Source organism: Drosophila gunungcola (genome assembly GCF_025200985.1).
Source record: "Drosophila gunungcola strain Sukarami chromosome 2R unlocalized genomic scaffold, Dgunungcola_SK_2 000030F, whole genome shotgun sequence".
Lineage (NCBI taxonomy): Eukaryota > Metazoa > Arthropoda > Insecta > Diptera > Drosophilidae > Drosophila > Drosophila gunungcola.
The window spans coordinates 932,286-951,667 of NW_026453176.1; the positions used below are offsets into that span (position 1 = coordinate 932,286).

At 41.4% G+C, this 19,382-nt stretch overlaps 1 protein-coding gene across 5 annotated transcripts in view; it reads left to right on the forward strand.

The window, feature by feature from the left end:
• The first annotated feature begins 6,575 nt into the window (after positions 1-6,575).
• Positions 6,576-19,382, forward strand: part of LOC128256772 (nephrin) — a 63,647-nt gene continuing 50,840 nt past the window's right edge. For all 5 annotated transcript variants that reach the window (XR_008267812.1, XM_052987377.1, XM_052987382.1 and 2 more), the window contains exon 1: positions 6,576-7,337. Coding sequence is in view for 4 of the 5 variants with exons in the window: in XM_052987377.1 (XP_052843337.1) it covers positions 7,184-7,337 (154 nt within the window). In the remaining variant the exon portion in view is untranslated. The remainder of the gene's footprint in view (positions 7,338-19,382) is intronic.

A 19,382-nucleotide genomic window follows, 5' to 3' on the forward strand; every position in this document is an offset into this window, starting at 1 on the left:
CCTAGCTACAGAGGGGATTTCTATGGGGAAACTTAAATTCCGAAAGTTACTATCCTATCATAGTCGGGTTCACTCCCCATTATGTGTATGAGTGGTGAAAGTTAAAATCGTTGTGCTATAGAAGCATCAGCCCAACGCTGATTATTATAACCATGATATTTGTGTGCAAAATAAAATAAAATAAAATTTCAATTAAATTTGACGAGATATGTTACTAAGACGTGACCCATTACCTTATATCAACCTTACCTTTCCTTGTAGCTAATTTCCTTACTAACGTGCCATGGGAAACTCGATTGATATTATTTTTTTAAATTTTTCACTCTTTTTAATGGTAAACAAAATTGAAAAAATTGGTTAAATTTTTGTCCTTTTGCATATGTAATGTATTTTTTAATGTATATTTTATAATATTGTTTGAATATATTTATTAAGCCTTTTGAAAAAAAATGATTTTTTTTAACAAAAATAAAAATTAATGTAAAGGCTTAAGAACTGCACCGATGCTAAACAATGTTATCCTTTACTTTGAAGCTTACGATTTAAAATTTTTAGTAAGTGGTGTAATTTAAACAGCAAAACTTTTACTTGCAAAAAAAGAAGTTTATACACAACTTGTTTATAAGTGGTTTGAACTCAATAGTTTACAATTCAGGTTAATATTATGTTATGTGTGTTATTAGAGTAATTAAATTTAAAATAATTAAAGTGATTTAACTAGTTTCAATAGCTGTAACATTTCTTGATCTACTTTTAATTATGATTCTGTAGTAAACCCCTGCGCGTTTATTGTTTTATCCCACTTTATCTTAGGAAGTTTTAATCTAGCTATCAAGTTGCATCGTTTGAGGCGAAATATTATCCTTGAATTTGTATCCTGCACGCACTTTCCGGACCACTTTCACCTGTTTATCCACGGCTTGCTTGCTATTTCCCATGGCCGCTTGCCCTTCAGTGACCTGAGAACTTTCCGGTATTTAATATACTTGCAAGTACTTGGGGGCGATGGGGTGGGGTGATGGTGGTGTATGCTGGTGGTGTGGGTGAATGGTGGGTGGGTGAGGGGTGGTGGGTGGTGGCCTCTGCACGCAGATACAATTAAAATCGAAACGAGCCAACAATGCAAACTGGCAAACAAGCAGGCAAACAGCGAAACACAGCAATGGAAACGAGCAAATAATGAAGTGGATAAAGTTTGCTGAAACACTGAGTTTTCGAACCGAGTCCCAAATACGAAATTGAACCAGACCGAGGGGCAGGAGCTGGAATGAGGATGGGATTCGGATTGGGATTGGGATTGGGATTGGGATTGGGAATGGGAATGGGAATAGCGGTGCGGAGGGAAACCTATTTTGTGTATAATTCAAGGTATCAAGGCATCGAAAGAGGGTCGAAGAGGGGTGAAAGCGTGGCAAAACAACATGGGAAAACTTTTGTAATTACAATAAAATTTTAACAAATAACTTGCAATTGTTTGTGTTGGGCGAAGTTGGGTGAAAATGCGAGAGGGCGGAGTAGGGGGAATGGGAGTGGCAGTAGCTCCTTGGATCGCAACGAATGTGTTAATTTTGTTGTGTATACCAGTTAGATGGTCGCGCACACAAGTTAAGAGATGCAAAAGTGCCAAAAGAAAATGAAAAGAAAACACCGCAAAAATGTCTCCTTAAGTTTTATACACCCCCACCCCGACCCGCTCCGAAATAAATTAAAATATAATAAAAAAAAGAGAGCAAACAAAAAGTGAACTGTGAAACGTGGACCGGAATCGAAATCCATCCGCCTGGGAGAGCTCCTCAGAACCGGAGATTGCGTGCCTGGCCAATCCCGAATTGTATATATGGAACATTGTTTGCAAATTAATCTTCGAAAATGTCTGAGCTATGTGGGTGGGATCGGGATTCGGGATTCGGGACTCGGGAGTCGGGAGTTGCCCAAGTATTTGGCTCAGGTTCCTTGTTGTATCTCAAAAATATTTATGAACAAAAAGTGAATAGCTCATTTTTTAAACAAACATTTATGCTTCACTTGTACGGAATGCGAGCGAAAATATTTGTTTTTCATTTTTGTAAAAGTGCCCACTGCCAGAGCAAGAGTATTTAGGTGTAACGTGTGCGGCAGGGAATTAAAGAATAAATACGGAATGCATTCTGCAGTTAATCCAGTTACTGCTGACAGGGAAATTGAGGTGTGGAAATGCAAAGCTTACGAATAAGCACACACACCGGTACGGCAAAGAGAATCAACAGCAGTGGGCAAATATTGGCAGCAACAATGAGGAAAATCTAGTTAAACCAGCCGGCCTCAGCCTTGTGAGGAAAACCCAGACCCCGCCCCCAAACTGATGGAAAAGAACGTAGGCTGAGGGCTTTGAAAGAAACTGGAGGGCCCCATCGAGGTGCGGTAAGCAAATGAAACTGAAGATTACGAATGTCTGCTGTTTCGGGGCCCCATCTCCAAATATAAGAATAACGCAATACACAAGCAGGAAAAACAACTGAAGTACAGAGATGAAGCACACTCGGAGAAATCTTTACCCACATCAATGTTCACATAAAACATGAGTATATGCGGAGTTTTTTTTTGAAAAGATCTTTAATAGTTTGCATAGTTTTGTATCATTTTTTTTAGTTTTCTAATCTTTTTTTTATTAACAAATTGTAGACTTTTTTACTTTCCAATTTTAAGTAACACTTCCCAATTTCGCACTCAATATATTTGAAATTACATTTAGAAATTTTATAACTTATCTATACATGTCTATAGACATATACCCATGAAACTAAAATGTTTAAAATATTTAAGAGATAATATCTATTTTAATATATGCAATTTTAAATTAGAAAATTTTAAATTTTGAAATTCTAATATTCTCAAGGCAGTGTTAAAATTATATATATCCATTTTTAATTCTGAGAGAATTATTAAAGAGGAAAATTAGTATCTAGAATTTTAAAAAACAATCCATTTATTAAGGTAAGGCCCTGAACTTTTTTAACTGACAGCGAAGTTTGAGATGTATTAAATATGTTATACAAGGTCTGAAAATCTTGCTTCGTTTATCTCAGTGTGTAAAAAGGGAAATGCTTCCGGACAGGGGAAAGTTAGGTGTGTGTGCAGCCCTCGATTCACGATTGATGTGGCGGATCCTGGCAGCAAACGGAAAGCGAGGAGCCGAGGGTATTCAAGTCTTGATGGATGGATGGAGGCTTAGCTTAGGAGCGATGTAGCTTAAGCTCGACGCTCCCAATTGGAGCTTGTAGAGGAAGGGGCTGGGGGCTGGGGGTTGGGGTCTGGGGCAGGGGATTCAATGCTTTGGGTACATAACTCTCGTTGTCGTTTATTGATTTGTTTTGGCCCCAGCCAGCAGCCCAAGGCGGGTGATACATAGCCCAAAAGAAGATTCGCCGAAGGTGCCGACTAGCAAGGACTCCCCCTCATCCGTTGCATCTGGCGAATGCGGAAAAACAAGAAGATTCGAGGACACCGAATGACGTGCAGAATGATGAGCAAAACGAATTCATCGAAACTTGGGTTGGCCCATTCTGGCTTATGTCTCTGTCTGTTGTTCTATTTCTTCTTTGCCCAAGGACACACACTGCTGAACACTTTCTTTGCTTTCGGCTTTAAAAGACCACTGTAAAACTTATTAAAACTACAATTGAACAATTTAAGCCGCTTATACTGATAAAAAAGTTCTTTTGTTGTTGAATAATTCATTCATTTTTATACACCCAGAGAAAACTCATGGTACATCCAAATATTTTCACTTTAAATTAAACATTTTCGGTACTGATTTAGCCCCGAGGGGTGTTGTATTTAAATCAAAAGATGTTTCACTTTAACTTTTATTTCTAAGTATGGAAAATCTTAGTTTAAAATTAAAAAAAATTTAAATCTACAGATTAATTTTTTGGATAACCAATTAAATAATAATAATAATTACATTATCTCGTTTTGAGTTAATTTTAAGTTAAGTTAAAACAAAGTTACATACAAATATTTTATTGTTTAAATTAATATGGGGTTTTTTTCTGGGTGTACCCTTATGATAATTAAAGTCCAAAGAAAATTTGATATTTCCGACTCTATAGTTTGTTTTTTCCTATGTATTAATTTATTATTCATCTTGTTCATAAATTTTAACTTCAAGTAGCATAAAATTCATGTAACAATAGTTTAGTTTTATGAGAATTTGTTTTCGGTGTGTCTATTATTTAGAAGACCCATTTTATTTTTATTAAAACTGGAAGGATCGAATAATTCAGCAAAAAATCAGCATATACACAAAAGAATCCGAATAAAGTTGTTTTAAATAATGTTTAATTTTTGCAATAGCTGTATTAGTTTGCAAACTTCGGAAGCGTGCTTTTTTTATTATTAGGTTGTGTATATTGTATAGCAAATAATTTGAAAAATTTTTTAGTATTTCTAAAACATCGTACAAAAGAAGTATTTTAATATTCGTAATTGTTGATTTCCAAGAAACACGATTGCGTTTTCATAAACATTAAAAATACTGTGCTCAAGATTGTTTTCGTTTAGACAACACTTTCGACTGCTCAAGAGATAAGCGCGTACTTAGCAAATTAAAGAAACAGGAAAATTGGGCAGGATTATTGAGTTGCTCCCTTGCTCCCGCGAATTCTCACGAATACTGCGACGGAATATATTTAATTTGGGTTTTATTGTGGCTCCTTGTTTTCCCCCCCCCCCCGTTATTTCTATTATAACAGGCTGTCCCTCCTCAGTTTAGACCAAGACCCGACACACAATTTCGTAATTTTGAACAACAAATTCTTTGAAATTCGCATCTTTTGCTGCCATATAGCATTTAGCCCGGAAAATTGCAAGGGAAACGATCCCAGGGGACTTTGAGCGTTGCGTGTAACAAGTGTTTGGAGGCTCGCATTCCACTCATATGGTTATGGTTAAGTGCGAGTGTACTATGTATGTATATAAGGTGATTCCCGTGCAAATGATATGAAAATTGCTGTCGTAAAGGGCAGGGGCGTGGCATGGGGGCTGGTGCACGCGAAGGAAACGCAGATTAAAACTCCGAGTGGGTATGACGAAACACAATTGCCCAGAACCAGACATATTTTGCAATTAGGGAATATCCCCCGAAGCCCAAAAACACAAAACAACTCAAAAGGCAAACAAAACAAAAACAAAACAAAACAAATCACTCGAACCTCGAACATTTAAAAAGAGTGCGAGAAGTTGCTTCAAACTTCTACAGCATACTCGCTTATACGACCTGTGTATAACAGTTTTGGCATTGTGATTTCATTATACAAGCTGTCGGCGTAGTAGCCTTATACCAATTCCAGCTAAAGGCCTTTTGGGCTTATACTTATATTTCAGCTTGTATGCTAGTTTGCAATGTGTTATTTTCTTATACAAATTGACGGCGTAGTAGCCTGTATACCAAATCCGGCCAAAGGCCCTTTATGCTTATACTTATATTTCAGCTGGTATGCTAGGTTGCGATGTGTTCTCTTCTTATACAAATTGATGGCGTAGTAGCCTTTATACCAAATTCTGCTAAAGGCCTCATATAACTTATAATTGTACTATAGCTGGCCACTTATACAGGTCTCTATGTGATTTCGTTACTTATACTTTCTTTACCACAGAAAGGCATTTGAAATCAAGTATAAGTTGCTTATACTATATGCGGCATTTACTTATAATTATACCAAAATAGCTTTGAAATTAAGAACGATGCTTAACTTATACAACCCGATTATAAAGTGTAGTAAACATTAATGCCATTTAAAAACGTTTGGATATATGTTTTACAAAAAACGTATTTTTTAAATAATTAAATAAAAAAAAAATATTAATATATTTTACTTCCTCATATTTTCTAACTATTCATATTTTCTTATATTTGGCGGCCTTGCACTCGTTTACAGATAAATGGCTTATACAAAGCAGCTTCAATAAACGTAAATGAAAATCAGTTGATAAATTAAACATTTTTAAATAAGAAAAGCATAATTATTAATAATTATTTATGCTATTAAAAAAAAGTAGTCACTTGAGCTATTTTGAATGTTAACATTTTATACTATTTAATTTCTGGATTTTTTTTCGTATACTTATACTTGACTGAAGCTAGCTTATACCATTTAGTAGTAGTAGAAGTGGTCTCAAGAACAACTGAAAACACAAATAGAAGACCGAAGCTGGAATCTTATACCCTTTATCAGACTTTTATATTATATGTGCTCTAAGGCGAACTTATACTTGTGCGACTTCCATCCCCGGAAACGCAGTATAAGCGTATGGGCTGTGGGCATAACCGGCTTGGCTTCGCGCGGCGGCAACAGCAACACACTCGCACACTCGCAAACTCGCACAACAACAAACAACAACGTGCTCGAGTGGAGTGTTTACAGACGGCTCCGCGGTTCACTCTTATACTCACATATCTATATCTGGGTATATATCGCTCTCTGTGTACGACTCTCTCAGTGGACTCCTGCTGCACGCAGCCGATTCGGAGATAAATGTATTTCACAGATACTCGGACTCGAGCTCGTTCTTTGGCGGTCGTCGCGGCGCGAGCTTCGAGGTTTTAGTTCGGTTTTAGCTCTGATTCCGTGAGGACGCTCGCCAGGCGCACCGCTCCGCGTTCCGTTCCGTTATTCGATTGCCTCGCACGGAGCCTACCGCTCACCCACACTCCTGCAAAAGCACACACACACACACACACTCGACTTGCACAGCACTCGTGCCGCGATAACAAAGCCAAATTATCGAGTCTGCGCTGCGTAAACATCCAGCGGATGGCAAGTGCGAATCTTAAAGTGGCCCAGTGGCAGTGGCAGTGGCAGTGGCAGTGGCAGTCCTAGACCAGGCCAAGAACCCCAGCCGAAGCCCCCCTTGTTCGCCCCCATTTCCGGTGGCTGCGGTCATGTGAATAGCCGCCACAATGCGGCCCTAATCCAATACCGGTTGAAAACGCGACAGCCTCGCGGGTGTTTTTTAAAAATCAGACAAAAAGTGATCCCAGCTCCAAGCTCCCAGTGCTCCCCAAACAAATGTGTCGCAGCAACAGCCGGAGTGGCAGCAACGGTAACTGCTGCGCTTTATAGTGCATCATCGGGTTTTCTTTGCCTTGGCTCAACAGAACAGTCCGCTAATAGCCAACAAAGCGAGCATAACGGCCAGAAAAATGGCTTTGCAGCAACGACATCAGCAACATCAGCAACACCAGCAGCAGCAACAGCAGCAACAGCAGCAGCAACACATCAAATGGCAGCAACATGCAACAAAGCGACGACGCTGCCGTCAACATTGGATTAAACATCTTCAGCTTCTTGGCCTGGGTAAGTTGACAACTTGACCAGGACGGATGATGGGTATTGGAAGTGCAACAGCTGTTGCTCATTAGCAGGCATTGCATGTTGCAGGTTGCCTTTGCCTTTGCCTTCGCCATTATCCTTTTAATGAACCTTGCTGCAGTTCGCTCAAGAAGGAAGCCAAAGGGATTCACTCTGTTCGCAGCCATTAAAGCAGGGAGTAGCCATTGGGGGGCGTGGCCAAGCGCCCGTGGGTTGGGGCGAGGTGGGCCCAGAATGGCAGACTAATTAATAATTACACATTATGCAAGGCAAGAAGCAAGAAGCACCGGACACACGTACCACAACAGCGCTCCACTTCCGCTGCAATCAAACGCATTATCGACGAACAGGTTGAGGCGCTTGGAATAGATGGGAGTGGAGCTTGGAGTGGAGCTGGAAACTGGTATCTGGCAACCGGTACTTGTGTGTCATGCACTTGCGGTCTTATCGAGCTTCCGCCCCTCAATCCCAGAGCAGCTTTATCCCCCCCCCAAAAACCCCCGCCCCCTGAAAAAAAAAACAAAGACAAGCAAACAATCGAATATAATTTACAAAATATTGTGTCGACGCCCACAGTTTGGTTTTGGGTTTTTTGGTTCGCTTGGGGAGCAGGTTTGTTGTTTTTTTTTGTTGTATTGTTTTTATTTTTCTCAGGCCATGGCTTTGCATGACATTTGTGGGCGTTTGTGGGGCTTGAAGTCGGAATGGAAGCGGATTTACAAAGTACGCCCATCATTAAAAGCCTAATAAACTAGGGATAGCAAGTGGCAAAGCCAGGCCAATTAGTAGCGAAGCACCTGACCACGCCCCCTTGGAAACGAGACAAAAAAGCGAGAGAACAAAAATCAAACACAATTTCAGGAATCAGAAACAGAATCAGAATCAAAATCAAAATCAGAGTGGAGTCAAGTCGGAAGTCTATCTAAATGTAGGCCTTGTCCATGGCTACCCTATAGCTACACATAAAAGGAAAAGCATGTATTTGTCAGCACAAAATAATCAAGGATCATAATATGTCAACAAACAGACAGGCCAGGCTAAGGCGACCAAAAAAACAAGCACAAGGACAAACGAACGCAGAAAAGTTGCGTCTGTCTGTCTGTCTGTCTGTCTGTCAACTGGGTACATGTGTGCGTAGTGTGTGCATGTGTGCGTAGTGCCGCCTGTCCGTGTGTGGGTACAGAAATGTGTGCCACCAGGAGAGCTGGAAAAGTGTAGGGCAAACACGCCGTAATAGATATACAGTGGGCATGTGTTGGTGCAGCCAGAAAAGCGGGAAAGTCGAGCGAAAAGGGGGCTGCGAGTGCGGAAAAGTCGTCGCGACTTGCCGTTTTTGTCTCTGACAGTTGGCAAATGTAGTGGAGTGCATTGACAATACCACAAACCAAGTACAGCTTGACCGAAGCGCCATCAATGGTGGGTGGAGCAGGCGGAGCGGGCGGAGGAGGCGGTGGCCGCCACTTGAGGGACTGCGCTTCCTTCAGCTTCCTTCTGCTCAAAGGGCAGAGTGTTAAGCACACAAAGTGGGGGTGTGGGTGCGGGTGCGGGTTCGGGTACGGGTTCGAGCATATAGATTATCTTCGTCCTGGCTCTTTGCTATCTGCTATCTCCAGGAAGCATCGCCACTGCAACTGACTTGTGTGCGGCTGTCATTTTCGAGCTGGTTCAAAGTTAATTGCGCTGCCCTCTCCAAAAAAAAAATAAAAAAGAAAGAAGCGAATCTCTGTCCAGATTGCGGACGAAAGTGTGGGCAGCTGAGCACAAATGGGGGGAAAAAAAAATGGAAAACGCCCATGTTTGGCCCAGACTCAGCTACTTGGCTTAACGAGCAGCCAAAGTCCACCGGACAGTTGATATTTCTCGCCCCAGCAGCACCTTGAGTCCGCTAACCAGTTCAATATTGACTCAGGTCGCCCACACGCCCCCGAAAACCACCGACTGAAGCCAGGGTCCGAGCTCAAAATGCGGCAGCGTGGGCTAAACCAACTTACGTAATTGTAAATCAAATGTGGTCTCCCCCGTTTCCCAAAACCCCGATAATCCCAGCATGGAAAACAAAAATGTCATCGGTATTAATCAGCAATCTTAAGCGAAATTAAAAGTGTTGCGAGACAAGAAATTGAAAATAGATATGTATTTATAAATTGTAACTTGTCAAAATCAGTTCAATTTGCTTGTATTTGGATCTTTACTCATTTGTTCATTATTCTCTATATTTAATATAAGTCGATCTTATGTGCCTTCAAATAAATTCGCCAATGTGATTTGCATTATTTTTATGTTAGGTCCAGATAGTTGATAAGGGTTTATTTATTGCCTGCTGTGCCTTAGATTAGTGGTTATTGTGTTTGCGAGTTTGGTTCGCAATCGCAATGGCAACTTAAATTAATAGGCAATCTTGAGATAGGTTTAAGGCGTTGATAGACAAAAACTCAGCACAGTGCGAGAATTATATTTATTCACAATGTGCCTTGACAAAAGGACTCTAATTGCATTTACTTTGATTAGGATCTTGCTAGCATTTTTAATAATATACTATTTTAAATAGTTTTCCTAATCGAATGCGTTTAAATATAACCAGTTAGGCGCGCAATATTTCTATGACAGCAATATTAGGTCTTGATAACAGATAAAGCTATATTTATTGTCTGCTTCGATTTAGACCAGTAATAAATTAGGATATATTTATATTAATCTATCGCAAATGCAACTGAAACTATTGGGCTGTTTTCAGGATTATTAATGTATAAACAAATGTGTAAAATGGTTTTGTGTCTTACACTTTAATGTTTGCCTAATACCAGATATGTTTAGAAATGTTGTAGTAACAAAGTAATTATTTTTTCTAAAAATGAGAAGCCTATTGTTGTTTTGCTTGTGCACAGAGTGTTTGTCCCTCAGCCAGCTAAATTTATCCCCGACGGAAATAGACATTGCATTGGCCATATTTCGACTGCTCGTTGACAGAAAGATGAAACTAAATTAAAACCCACACATATGTGAGTGAGTACACAAATAAATCGACGGCATGTGGCAAGGTGGAAAGTTGAAGTGCGGGAGTTGGACACGTCAAATGAAAATGAAAACGAAAACGAAAACAATCGTAAAATGCCAGGGCTCTTGAAGTCGCCACTGAGAGTGAACTCCCGCTGCGCCGCTCGAACGTGGCATGTGGTAATTGCCCCGGGTCTCGGATATACATATGTGCATCCATATCTATAATAGTGCTACCTAGCCGGGATTTATGGGCCTCCACAGCACATGATGTGAAGATGTGACGATCTGACGATTTGAGGAGCCAAGTGGCGACCCCTTGCCATGGTTCAACGAGTTTTGATGGAGTTTTCCTCGTCTAAGCGCAAATTGAATTTCGTAGGTTTAAACAGGAACAGGGACGAGTAAGCCAGCGCGATTTTCTGGCTTTGGCAGATTGAGAATGAATTTCAATTAGTAGGATGCCCCATATATGTGACGCACAAAGCAACTGGCAAAAGAGGGGCTGTGGCAGGATATTAGCAATGTGCAGCCTGGCGTGTTTCCTACGCAGAATATTCCCACTGTAGGATGCGGCTGTTGGATGGATGGTTGAATGGATGGTTGAATGGATGGTTGAATGGATGGATGGATGGATGGATGGCATAGATGATTGCCACGCCCCCATCGCTCCGCTCCGCTCCGATCCAATCCGCCCCCTAACCGATGACTGACTTTGATGGGTTTGCTCGATATTGATGCGAATTGATTTGGTTAGTCAGCTGTCGGACAGCCGGATGCCCAGCATCTCCTGCTTTTGCTTTTGCCCCGCAAACAGACAGTTGAATGAATAAATAAAAACGGCAAATCAAGCAAGATGCCAAATGAGGCTCGTCATAGACAGGAAAATGAGGTCTCGAGTCCTCGAATTGGAATACATTTAATGGCACTCGGTGCACACACTTTGCAGCTCTCAGTTCTCAGTTCGGCTCAGTGAAGTAATTGAAAAACGATTTCAAGGTGAGGCCGGCAACTAGACGAAGGCGATGGCTTCATCAGTATCATCCAGCCACTGGCGGCTGCTAATTTAAATTTATGAATTTTTGGAAAACATCTCAATGCGGGCTTTTCAGGGGGCCTTTCAAGGAGGTTTCTTCCTTCCACGCACTTTCACTTTCCTTGAGTATTTAATCAAGTGTGAATAATTGCATCATTCTGCTCAAAGGGAGTCGATATCCTTTGTGTTTGTGCGCCGCCAGATACGAGCCCCCAGCCAGTCTGTGTGTATGTGTATGTGTATGTGTGGAAGGACCTGTTATCGATATGTGGGCCAAGAAACCACACACATACACACCCACACCCACTCACCCACTCACCCACCGAACCACTTTCCTCGAGACGGCAGTGAAATTAAACTCAAAGAGAGCCGTCAGAGTTTTAAATTCATTGTGGCTGCAACTTGTATATTTTTAACCTGCTGTTGAAATTGCGATATTGAAAAATGAATATTTTATAAGCTCGGGCAAATATTCAGGGACATACTTCCGTGGCTTCCATCTTTCACTTAATTGAGGTGGCAGCTGCTGCGGCGCAACTGGAAGTGCAACATCCACGATCTCGAGACGCGGCATCTGCCTAATTTCGCTCAATTTCGAGACGCATGTTCAACCGGTTGGCCATTAGCTCGTGCCAGCTTTAAGATTCCAGCTTGGATCGACAGCTGCAAGTGCCACTAGTCGCAGTGGCAGCAGAACTTCTGTCTTTTGAGCAACATTCACATCGCCGCAGGTTGCATTTCCGAATGCACAGCAAAAAGGGGTTTGGGTGATTGCAATTTAATTTGATAAAACTCGAATGTTAACGCATACTTTAAAAACCAATATGAGTCCTGTGCTTTAAGCATTTAAATCAGATTACATAAAATGTAACTTATTAACTTATAATTTACACTTATTACCATTGTTATAAAACCTTGCCAAAACTGACCTTTAATAAATTCGTGTTTAAGTTTAAACTCAATAAATGTTGTTACCCTTATTAAAATTTAATTTACATCAAAATAACATTATTACAACAATTACCATATTTGCACTGCAAAAATCACAAACTTAATGAATGACTATGATCTCGAAAGAAATTTATTATTTATGTTTTAAGATTTCTAAATTGCCTATTATAATTTTGCTTATTTTAAGTCTAGAAAGCCTTGCAAGAACATTGAATCGAGTCAATCATAATTTTGTCAACTAAATCTAGAAAGCTAAGCATGAACTTTTTTTTTATTTAAATTATGTTTGCTCTCTTCTTAAAGATAAATGCATATCCCACGATTAAAATTAATAAAGCCATATAGGCTTGATCCGATTTTCTGTGAGTGGCTCACCGGTTTTATATCTGCACCGTGTGAACCGCTGGCGGTCGGTCCACTTCCACGTCCGTGTCCATGTCCATGTCCACTGCACGCTTCAGCAATCCGCCATGTGGAGAGTCACCTTTGCACACACCTTCGGCTTGGTTGGGTTTGGTTTGGATGCGAGTTGGAGATGAAGATGGGCGTCCAGTTGGCCGGTTGACGTGTGGTTCCGCTCCGGTGATTTTCCCGCCCTCTCGCTTCTTGGCGCGCCGGGAAATCTGTGACGCGGCATTTGGCCGCTGCTGGGAAAACTTTAACTTTAACGACTTCACTCGGCTTAATTGCGACAGGGAAAAAAATTTCCGTTTTCCTTTGCAACAATTTCGCTGGGAACCGAAGGGTTGTGCCTCCCCGCCTCCTTGCAAATATCGGGTTTCATGCGCGGACATGCTTCATTGGACCCTCTATCCCCTTAGCCTCTTACCGCTTACCAGTTACCAGTTACCAGTCGCCAGTGCTTTGTCATTCGATTGCGCAAACATTATTTGTGGAGCGAGAAAGCATTTGCATTCCTCATCCCCGGTACTGGTAATTCGAGTGTTTTGCTTAACCCCAGCATACCAGCAGCAGGGTATTGGTATTGTTGTGCCAGCAGGGCGGTTGTGTAGCTGTCTTGGCCAAACAATGCGAGTGGTGCGAACGGGGGTGCATGTGCCATTGCTGCAATCGCAGTGCGACACACGCGTCCGCAGTTCAAACGGCAATTAAGCCAAACAATAAGCCGGCAAACACTCGTCTGCCGAAGTGGATGAAGATCCAGCAGGCAGCTCCTGGTGGTCCCTGTCTCAGCTTCTAATTTGCCCGCTCATGTCTGCTGCTCAGCCGCACCACCCTGCACCACTTAGCCACTCATCGCATCCAATAAAATCCACTCCCATCCCCGTAAGAAGCACAACAATGAAAGAACAATCTCCAACCCGAAATCGGGAAGTGCAAATACCCTTTCAACGCCTTAAAGTCGAGTGAAATCTAAATGGTAGACTGTTTAAAGCATATTAGGCTTAAACTTATCACATTTTAAAAATATATGTACATTTGTTTAATCCTGTACTTTGTTATTGCATAAGCATCTTTACTTTTAGTACAGGATTTTTAAGTTTATTTGTTTGGTTAAATACTCGCAATATGTATTTGCATTATAGGCGCATTTTTCTGCTGACTTTCTAAATTTAATCATTTATGTTTATAAATAAAAATCAAATAAAAATAACTTTTGTTTAAAGGGATTAATTTGATTACTATTTATAGAGAATATGCAAACTAGGGTTACTTTTAACCCAGTTTTTTGGGCTTAAAGGCTTTTAGTGTTGTTTTAAACGTTTACACTTTTAACATTTTTTTTTAAAGACAAAAACATTTAATAAGCATTTTCATTAAAATCAAGCTTTTTCATATCGCAACTAGCAAATTCACTCTATATAAGCAAAATTGTTTTTGCAGGAAAAATGCAAAACGTACTTATTCGTATATATTATGTGCGCTTATGGTGTTGTCGCTATCACATTAATTTGTACATTTTAAAATAACGCAATTTTTCATTGGCGTTTTATAACAGCTCCTACTTAGCATGTTTTTGATTTATGCCTTCCTTTTGCAATAAAATAGTTGATGTTTTAATTGCATATACGGCTAGAAAAAAAATTGTGAACTAGGTAAAATGATAAAAAATCCTTTTAATGAAATTTCCTTACCATTTTCCCATTTCTTAACGAGAGGCAGCAATTTTTGCTGGGAAATCAAAAACAATTCCAAGGCTTGCTTAAAGTAAGGTCGATAAATCCGAGTCGAACTGCATTTAAAGTTGAAATGCGCCAACTTTGCATTTATTTCTGCCCATAACTTTTGGTTCTCGTCTGGAAAGGGGCTGCGTAGAGACTCTCCACGAATAGTTTTGCCTTCTGTAATGAAGCAACTGTCGCATACTCGACTTCAAAAATATCAAAAGGGGGAAAAAATGTGCAAAGTTGGGGGAATGAGGGGGAAGGAATGGCTGGGGCAGACTACAATAGTTGAAGAAAATGTATGAATATTCGAGAATGAAATTTGCTTCCGAGAATGCTGCCCAGATGGAGGGGATGTCGAAACATTCTTCTTGAGTGGCCAATGGCTCCCAGAGATAGCATTCGAGTGGTGGGGGCGGTGGGGGCGGTACAGCGCTGTCGCACAACGCACCACTTTCGCTCCGGCCGGAAATTTGCTGCATCAGCGTATAGGAATTTTTGGTTTATGTCCGCACAGGCACACAGACAGACAGACAGACAGACAGGACACTCCTGAAGCAGGATGTTTCGTAGGTCTGACCCACCTCAAGGCTGGAAGTGTCCACCCACACACACACACACAGCCCCCCTCAAGTTGTATTAGCCATGTGAGTTTATTTGGGCAACGGATATTTCGGTCTGGCCGAAATGTGTGTCTGTGCGGGGCTTTCAAATATGAAATTTATTCAAGTCACTCTGGTTTAATGTTTGGAAATGGACAGCAAATAACTTTGCAAGCGTTTACAATGGCAACTGGGGAATTGTCTCACCCAGGTCCCTAATTCGCCTCAGTTTCATAACGATCCTGGTGGCCGGGCCATGATGATGATGGCCATTTCACTGTGAGAATATCCTCCCATTACCACCCTTCCCTTCCCCTCAGAACAGCCCCAGCATACACATTATCCGTAAAAGGGAATCCTTTTTTGGTTCGCCTGCTATTTTCACTTCAATTTCGATTCTTACCGAAATGATTTTTTAAAGATAATATTACGAAAAACCCATCAAAGTAAGGCAAAATCCTGAAAGCCTTCTGACAGTCTTCTCGTCTCTCCGCCACCGCCACCGCTTCCAATTATCCGTTTTCCAATATCTAACCCACTTGGGTCCGCCGCCCAGGAGACATTGGCGCATAAATTGATTGGATGATGTCGCTTTTTATGTCGTTTGTGCCCTTCGCTCCCCTAATCCGGCCAAAAAATACAAAAAAAAAAAAAAGACGTTGTTGCTATTGGCTTCTTGTGATTTTGCGAATTCCATAAGTTGATGCGATGCGGAGCATGTGTTATAAATAAATCAGGCATACTGGGTGGCAATCTCTTAGAGTCTGCCATTTTTCCTCTTCGGTTTATTTTTTTTTCTCCAGTTGTCATTTAATTCGAATGGTACTTTGAATTGATTGGACAACTTCGCGTTCCCTGGATACCAAACACTTTGGGGAAGGGGATGTGTGCTGCGTACTTAGTAAATCGCAGCGATGTTGCACTATGCATTCATGTCGCAACCAGTGGGGGGTCAATCCACAGACAATGGGTTAAAAGTTCCCACCGGCGGCGAGCCGCAAGTCAAGAGAGCGAAATAGTTGAAGACAAAGTCACACCCCTTTACCCCTTCCACTGGTTAATTGGGGCTACTCACCTACGCAAAAGCCATTGCGTGTGTTTTGGGCCTGGGAATCGGCCCGGCCAACAACAATTAGGGCCCGGAGCAACGACCAACTGGCAACAGGTAATGCTGCCCAAACACTTGGCCCTGCCACACAACCACCACCAACGTTCACCACACTTCACTCGTCAACAACTTTTGCAGCTTCGCAGTTCTCACTGCATTTCAATTGCAGTAGTGCCCAAAAATCCAAGCAAAAGTTCGCACTTGTCACGGCACAAATTCCCCACCAACAACAAACCAACCCGCCCACCCACATACACCGCAACACCCAGCACCACCCCCAAACACCACCTAGTCCCCACAAAAAAAAAAAAAAAAAAAAGTAATCAACGAATTCGCTGGAAAAGCCCCAATGTTGAATACTTGCTGTTTGTCGGTCGAATGTCAGGAGTGACAGCAAAATAGAATAAATGGGCTACAAATATGGGTTAGTTGCAGTGCACTTCATCAGCTCTCCTGTTTGAGTTCACTATTTGTATTTGAGTTTGTATTTTGGAATTATGTATTCATACTGCAAGAGTTAAATTGCATACAGGACATTAAGCTAAAGGTTTTAAATTTAATTGTAAACAATACCTTAATTTGAGTTATTAACCTAATATACCATCAAGTTTTAAGGTACTTTGATGAAAGTAATTTATTAAAAAACATATTTTTCTTCTTTTCACATATGAGTCAAAGCATATTTTTTTTGTAATGATATTAAAAGAACAAATGTATTATTTCTGCCTGAAATTTTCGTGAATATTTGCTTAATTTACATTTCTGAAACTGACTTAATTTATTTTTACTATTTATAACACTGTTGACAAAGGAAATAAGGTGAAATTTAGTTGAGTGTACTTTTTGTTTTATTATTTTCAAGCGTAAATCATATAGATTTTAAAGCTCTTTATCACTTTTCTTAAAAGTTTTTATAACAATTAAAATCCGATTTATAACCTCAGCTGGTAAACGAATTCTGATTAATAAATGGCTGGGTATTTCAATTCTACAATTTTAAACCATTGCCACCATAATTTGCTGAACTTAACCAATTTCATCTTGCCACAAATACTACCCGCAAAAGACGACTGAATAAATTTGCGACTTAATTACAGTTTTACACTCACCGCGGCCTCTCAAACTGCATGCGCCTCCATAAATGCGAATTTGTTGCACTATTAACAAGAATTTATTCACTACGCAAGCTGCAAATTATCTAGTCCTTGGTGTTTTTTTTTTTCTGCATTTTGGGTTTCACGAACTTGGTCCTGCGGCAGTTCAAACTGGGCGTCCTTGGGCCGGCAGGTGGCGCTAGTCGAGTTGCCATGCCGGCCAGCAGGTGGCGCGAGGGACTTTTACTCGGTTTTAATAACGCTCGCCTTGATGATGTTAATAATGCTGCGCTGGGTGATTACCATTTACGGCAGTTGTTGTTATTGTTGCCGTTGCTGTTGCTGTTGGTCCTGCCGCTGTTTCCATGGCTTCCATGCAGCTCCAGGTCCTGCCGCACTGTTAATGGAGATGAGCAGGAGTTGAGGCCATCGGGCGGCTGCCTGCGGTGCCGCAAAGTGTTGCAAGTAATTGCAATTTGTAGCCCTGCTGCAGCAATCTAAGTTTGACTCTCATTAGAGACCGCGTTGCGTGGCGTTGTCCAAACTGTCAGATTGTCAGACTTTCGGCGAGTCCTTCCCAATCGAAGTCCTGTCAATCGGATACAGGTCCGCACACAAAACCGCAATAAAGCGAAGCGCTTGCGACTTGCAAATTCAATTAGTTAATCCTCCGAACGGGGCAAAGGCGCTGATAGGGAGGGGCACGTAGCCACTGCAGGATAACTTGGCATTTGGCATGCGTCATGCAGCATGCAGCATGCAGCAGGCAGCATGCACTGTGCACTATGCACTATGCTCTATGCACCATTAGAATGACAGCTTCGCTCCGACTATTGTTATATCGTATTTGAACAAGCGCTGCCAACTGCAGCACCTCCTCGAAAATCGTTATAAAACATTCGCCTTCGACTTCGACAGCTTATACTCCTTGCCATGCAAATGCCAGGCACGTTGCCGACAAGGGGGCGTGGCAGCAGGCTGCAGGCTGCAGGCTGCAGGAAGCAGACCAGGCCCGTAGCCAAAAAGGATGTGCCAGTGAAAGGTGCCACGGATGTTCGATTGATGGTGGCAGCTCCCAGTTTTCTGTTTTTCAGTTTTCAGCTTTCAGCTCCCCCAGAACCAAAATGGAGTCGCTGGAGCGGATGCGCTGCGACAATATGCTGAGGCAGCGCTAATTTTTTCTTATTTTTCTGGCAGCTTACGTGCCAGCCACGCCCACCGAAAAAGTAGGAGGCACCATAAGTAATACACGTAGAGAAATTGAAGGAAAATTTGTGGAAAAAAGAAGTACCCCCAAGTCACTCAATGTGTACTTCTTATGACCAACAAATGTGCCCAAAAACTTGTCCTTAATTGGAAATTTTAAGCCTCATCTGTTAGTGGCACAGTTCTATAACCTTAAACGACAAATATACAATAAAATATTATACGTATATTTCTTTTATTAACAAAAATGTATTACAAAGTCTCATAGCTTTTTACTTTTTGCACATACTAGTACTGCAACTTTAATCTATCTTATCTAAAATTTGACAACGCAGCTACAAATTCTTGTGTTAATAATTTAAGAACATTTTCCATCCAATTTCTAACCCCATATGCTGAGACTTAGTTGGATTTTAGATTTTCCACGGTGCACAATAACCATAAAGCAAGGCTAAAGCTGCTTGTGTGTGAGCGGAAATAATAATCGTCAAATTAATACGCGTCGGGAATTTCGCAAGGCTCCAAAATGCCGCTTGGCAACCCTGGAGGCCTTCGTCTGACCCACCAAATCCCGAATACGTGCCAGCATTTAAAGCAAAAACAAATAAAACTTAAGTGCTGCATGTGTGAAAAGGTTGGGGGGGGGGCTCTTATTCTGTTTGGGTCTCTGGGAATTGGATGCGACCCACTCAGGTGTCTCGCTCGCCAGCCAGCCTCTGGTTAATCCGATACCCGGCTGCTTAATCAGCGTCGGCTGCCTGTTGGCCAAAGATAGCCGGGCGGAGCGAATCTTGAAATGTGGGGCAGCAGGAGCCGCACAGGACGCACATACATCACTTGGCCAGAAGAACGGTCGGGGCCATCAAATTTCAGTCATAACAATAACACTGATAGTCCCCCGCTCGTAAAACAA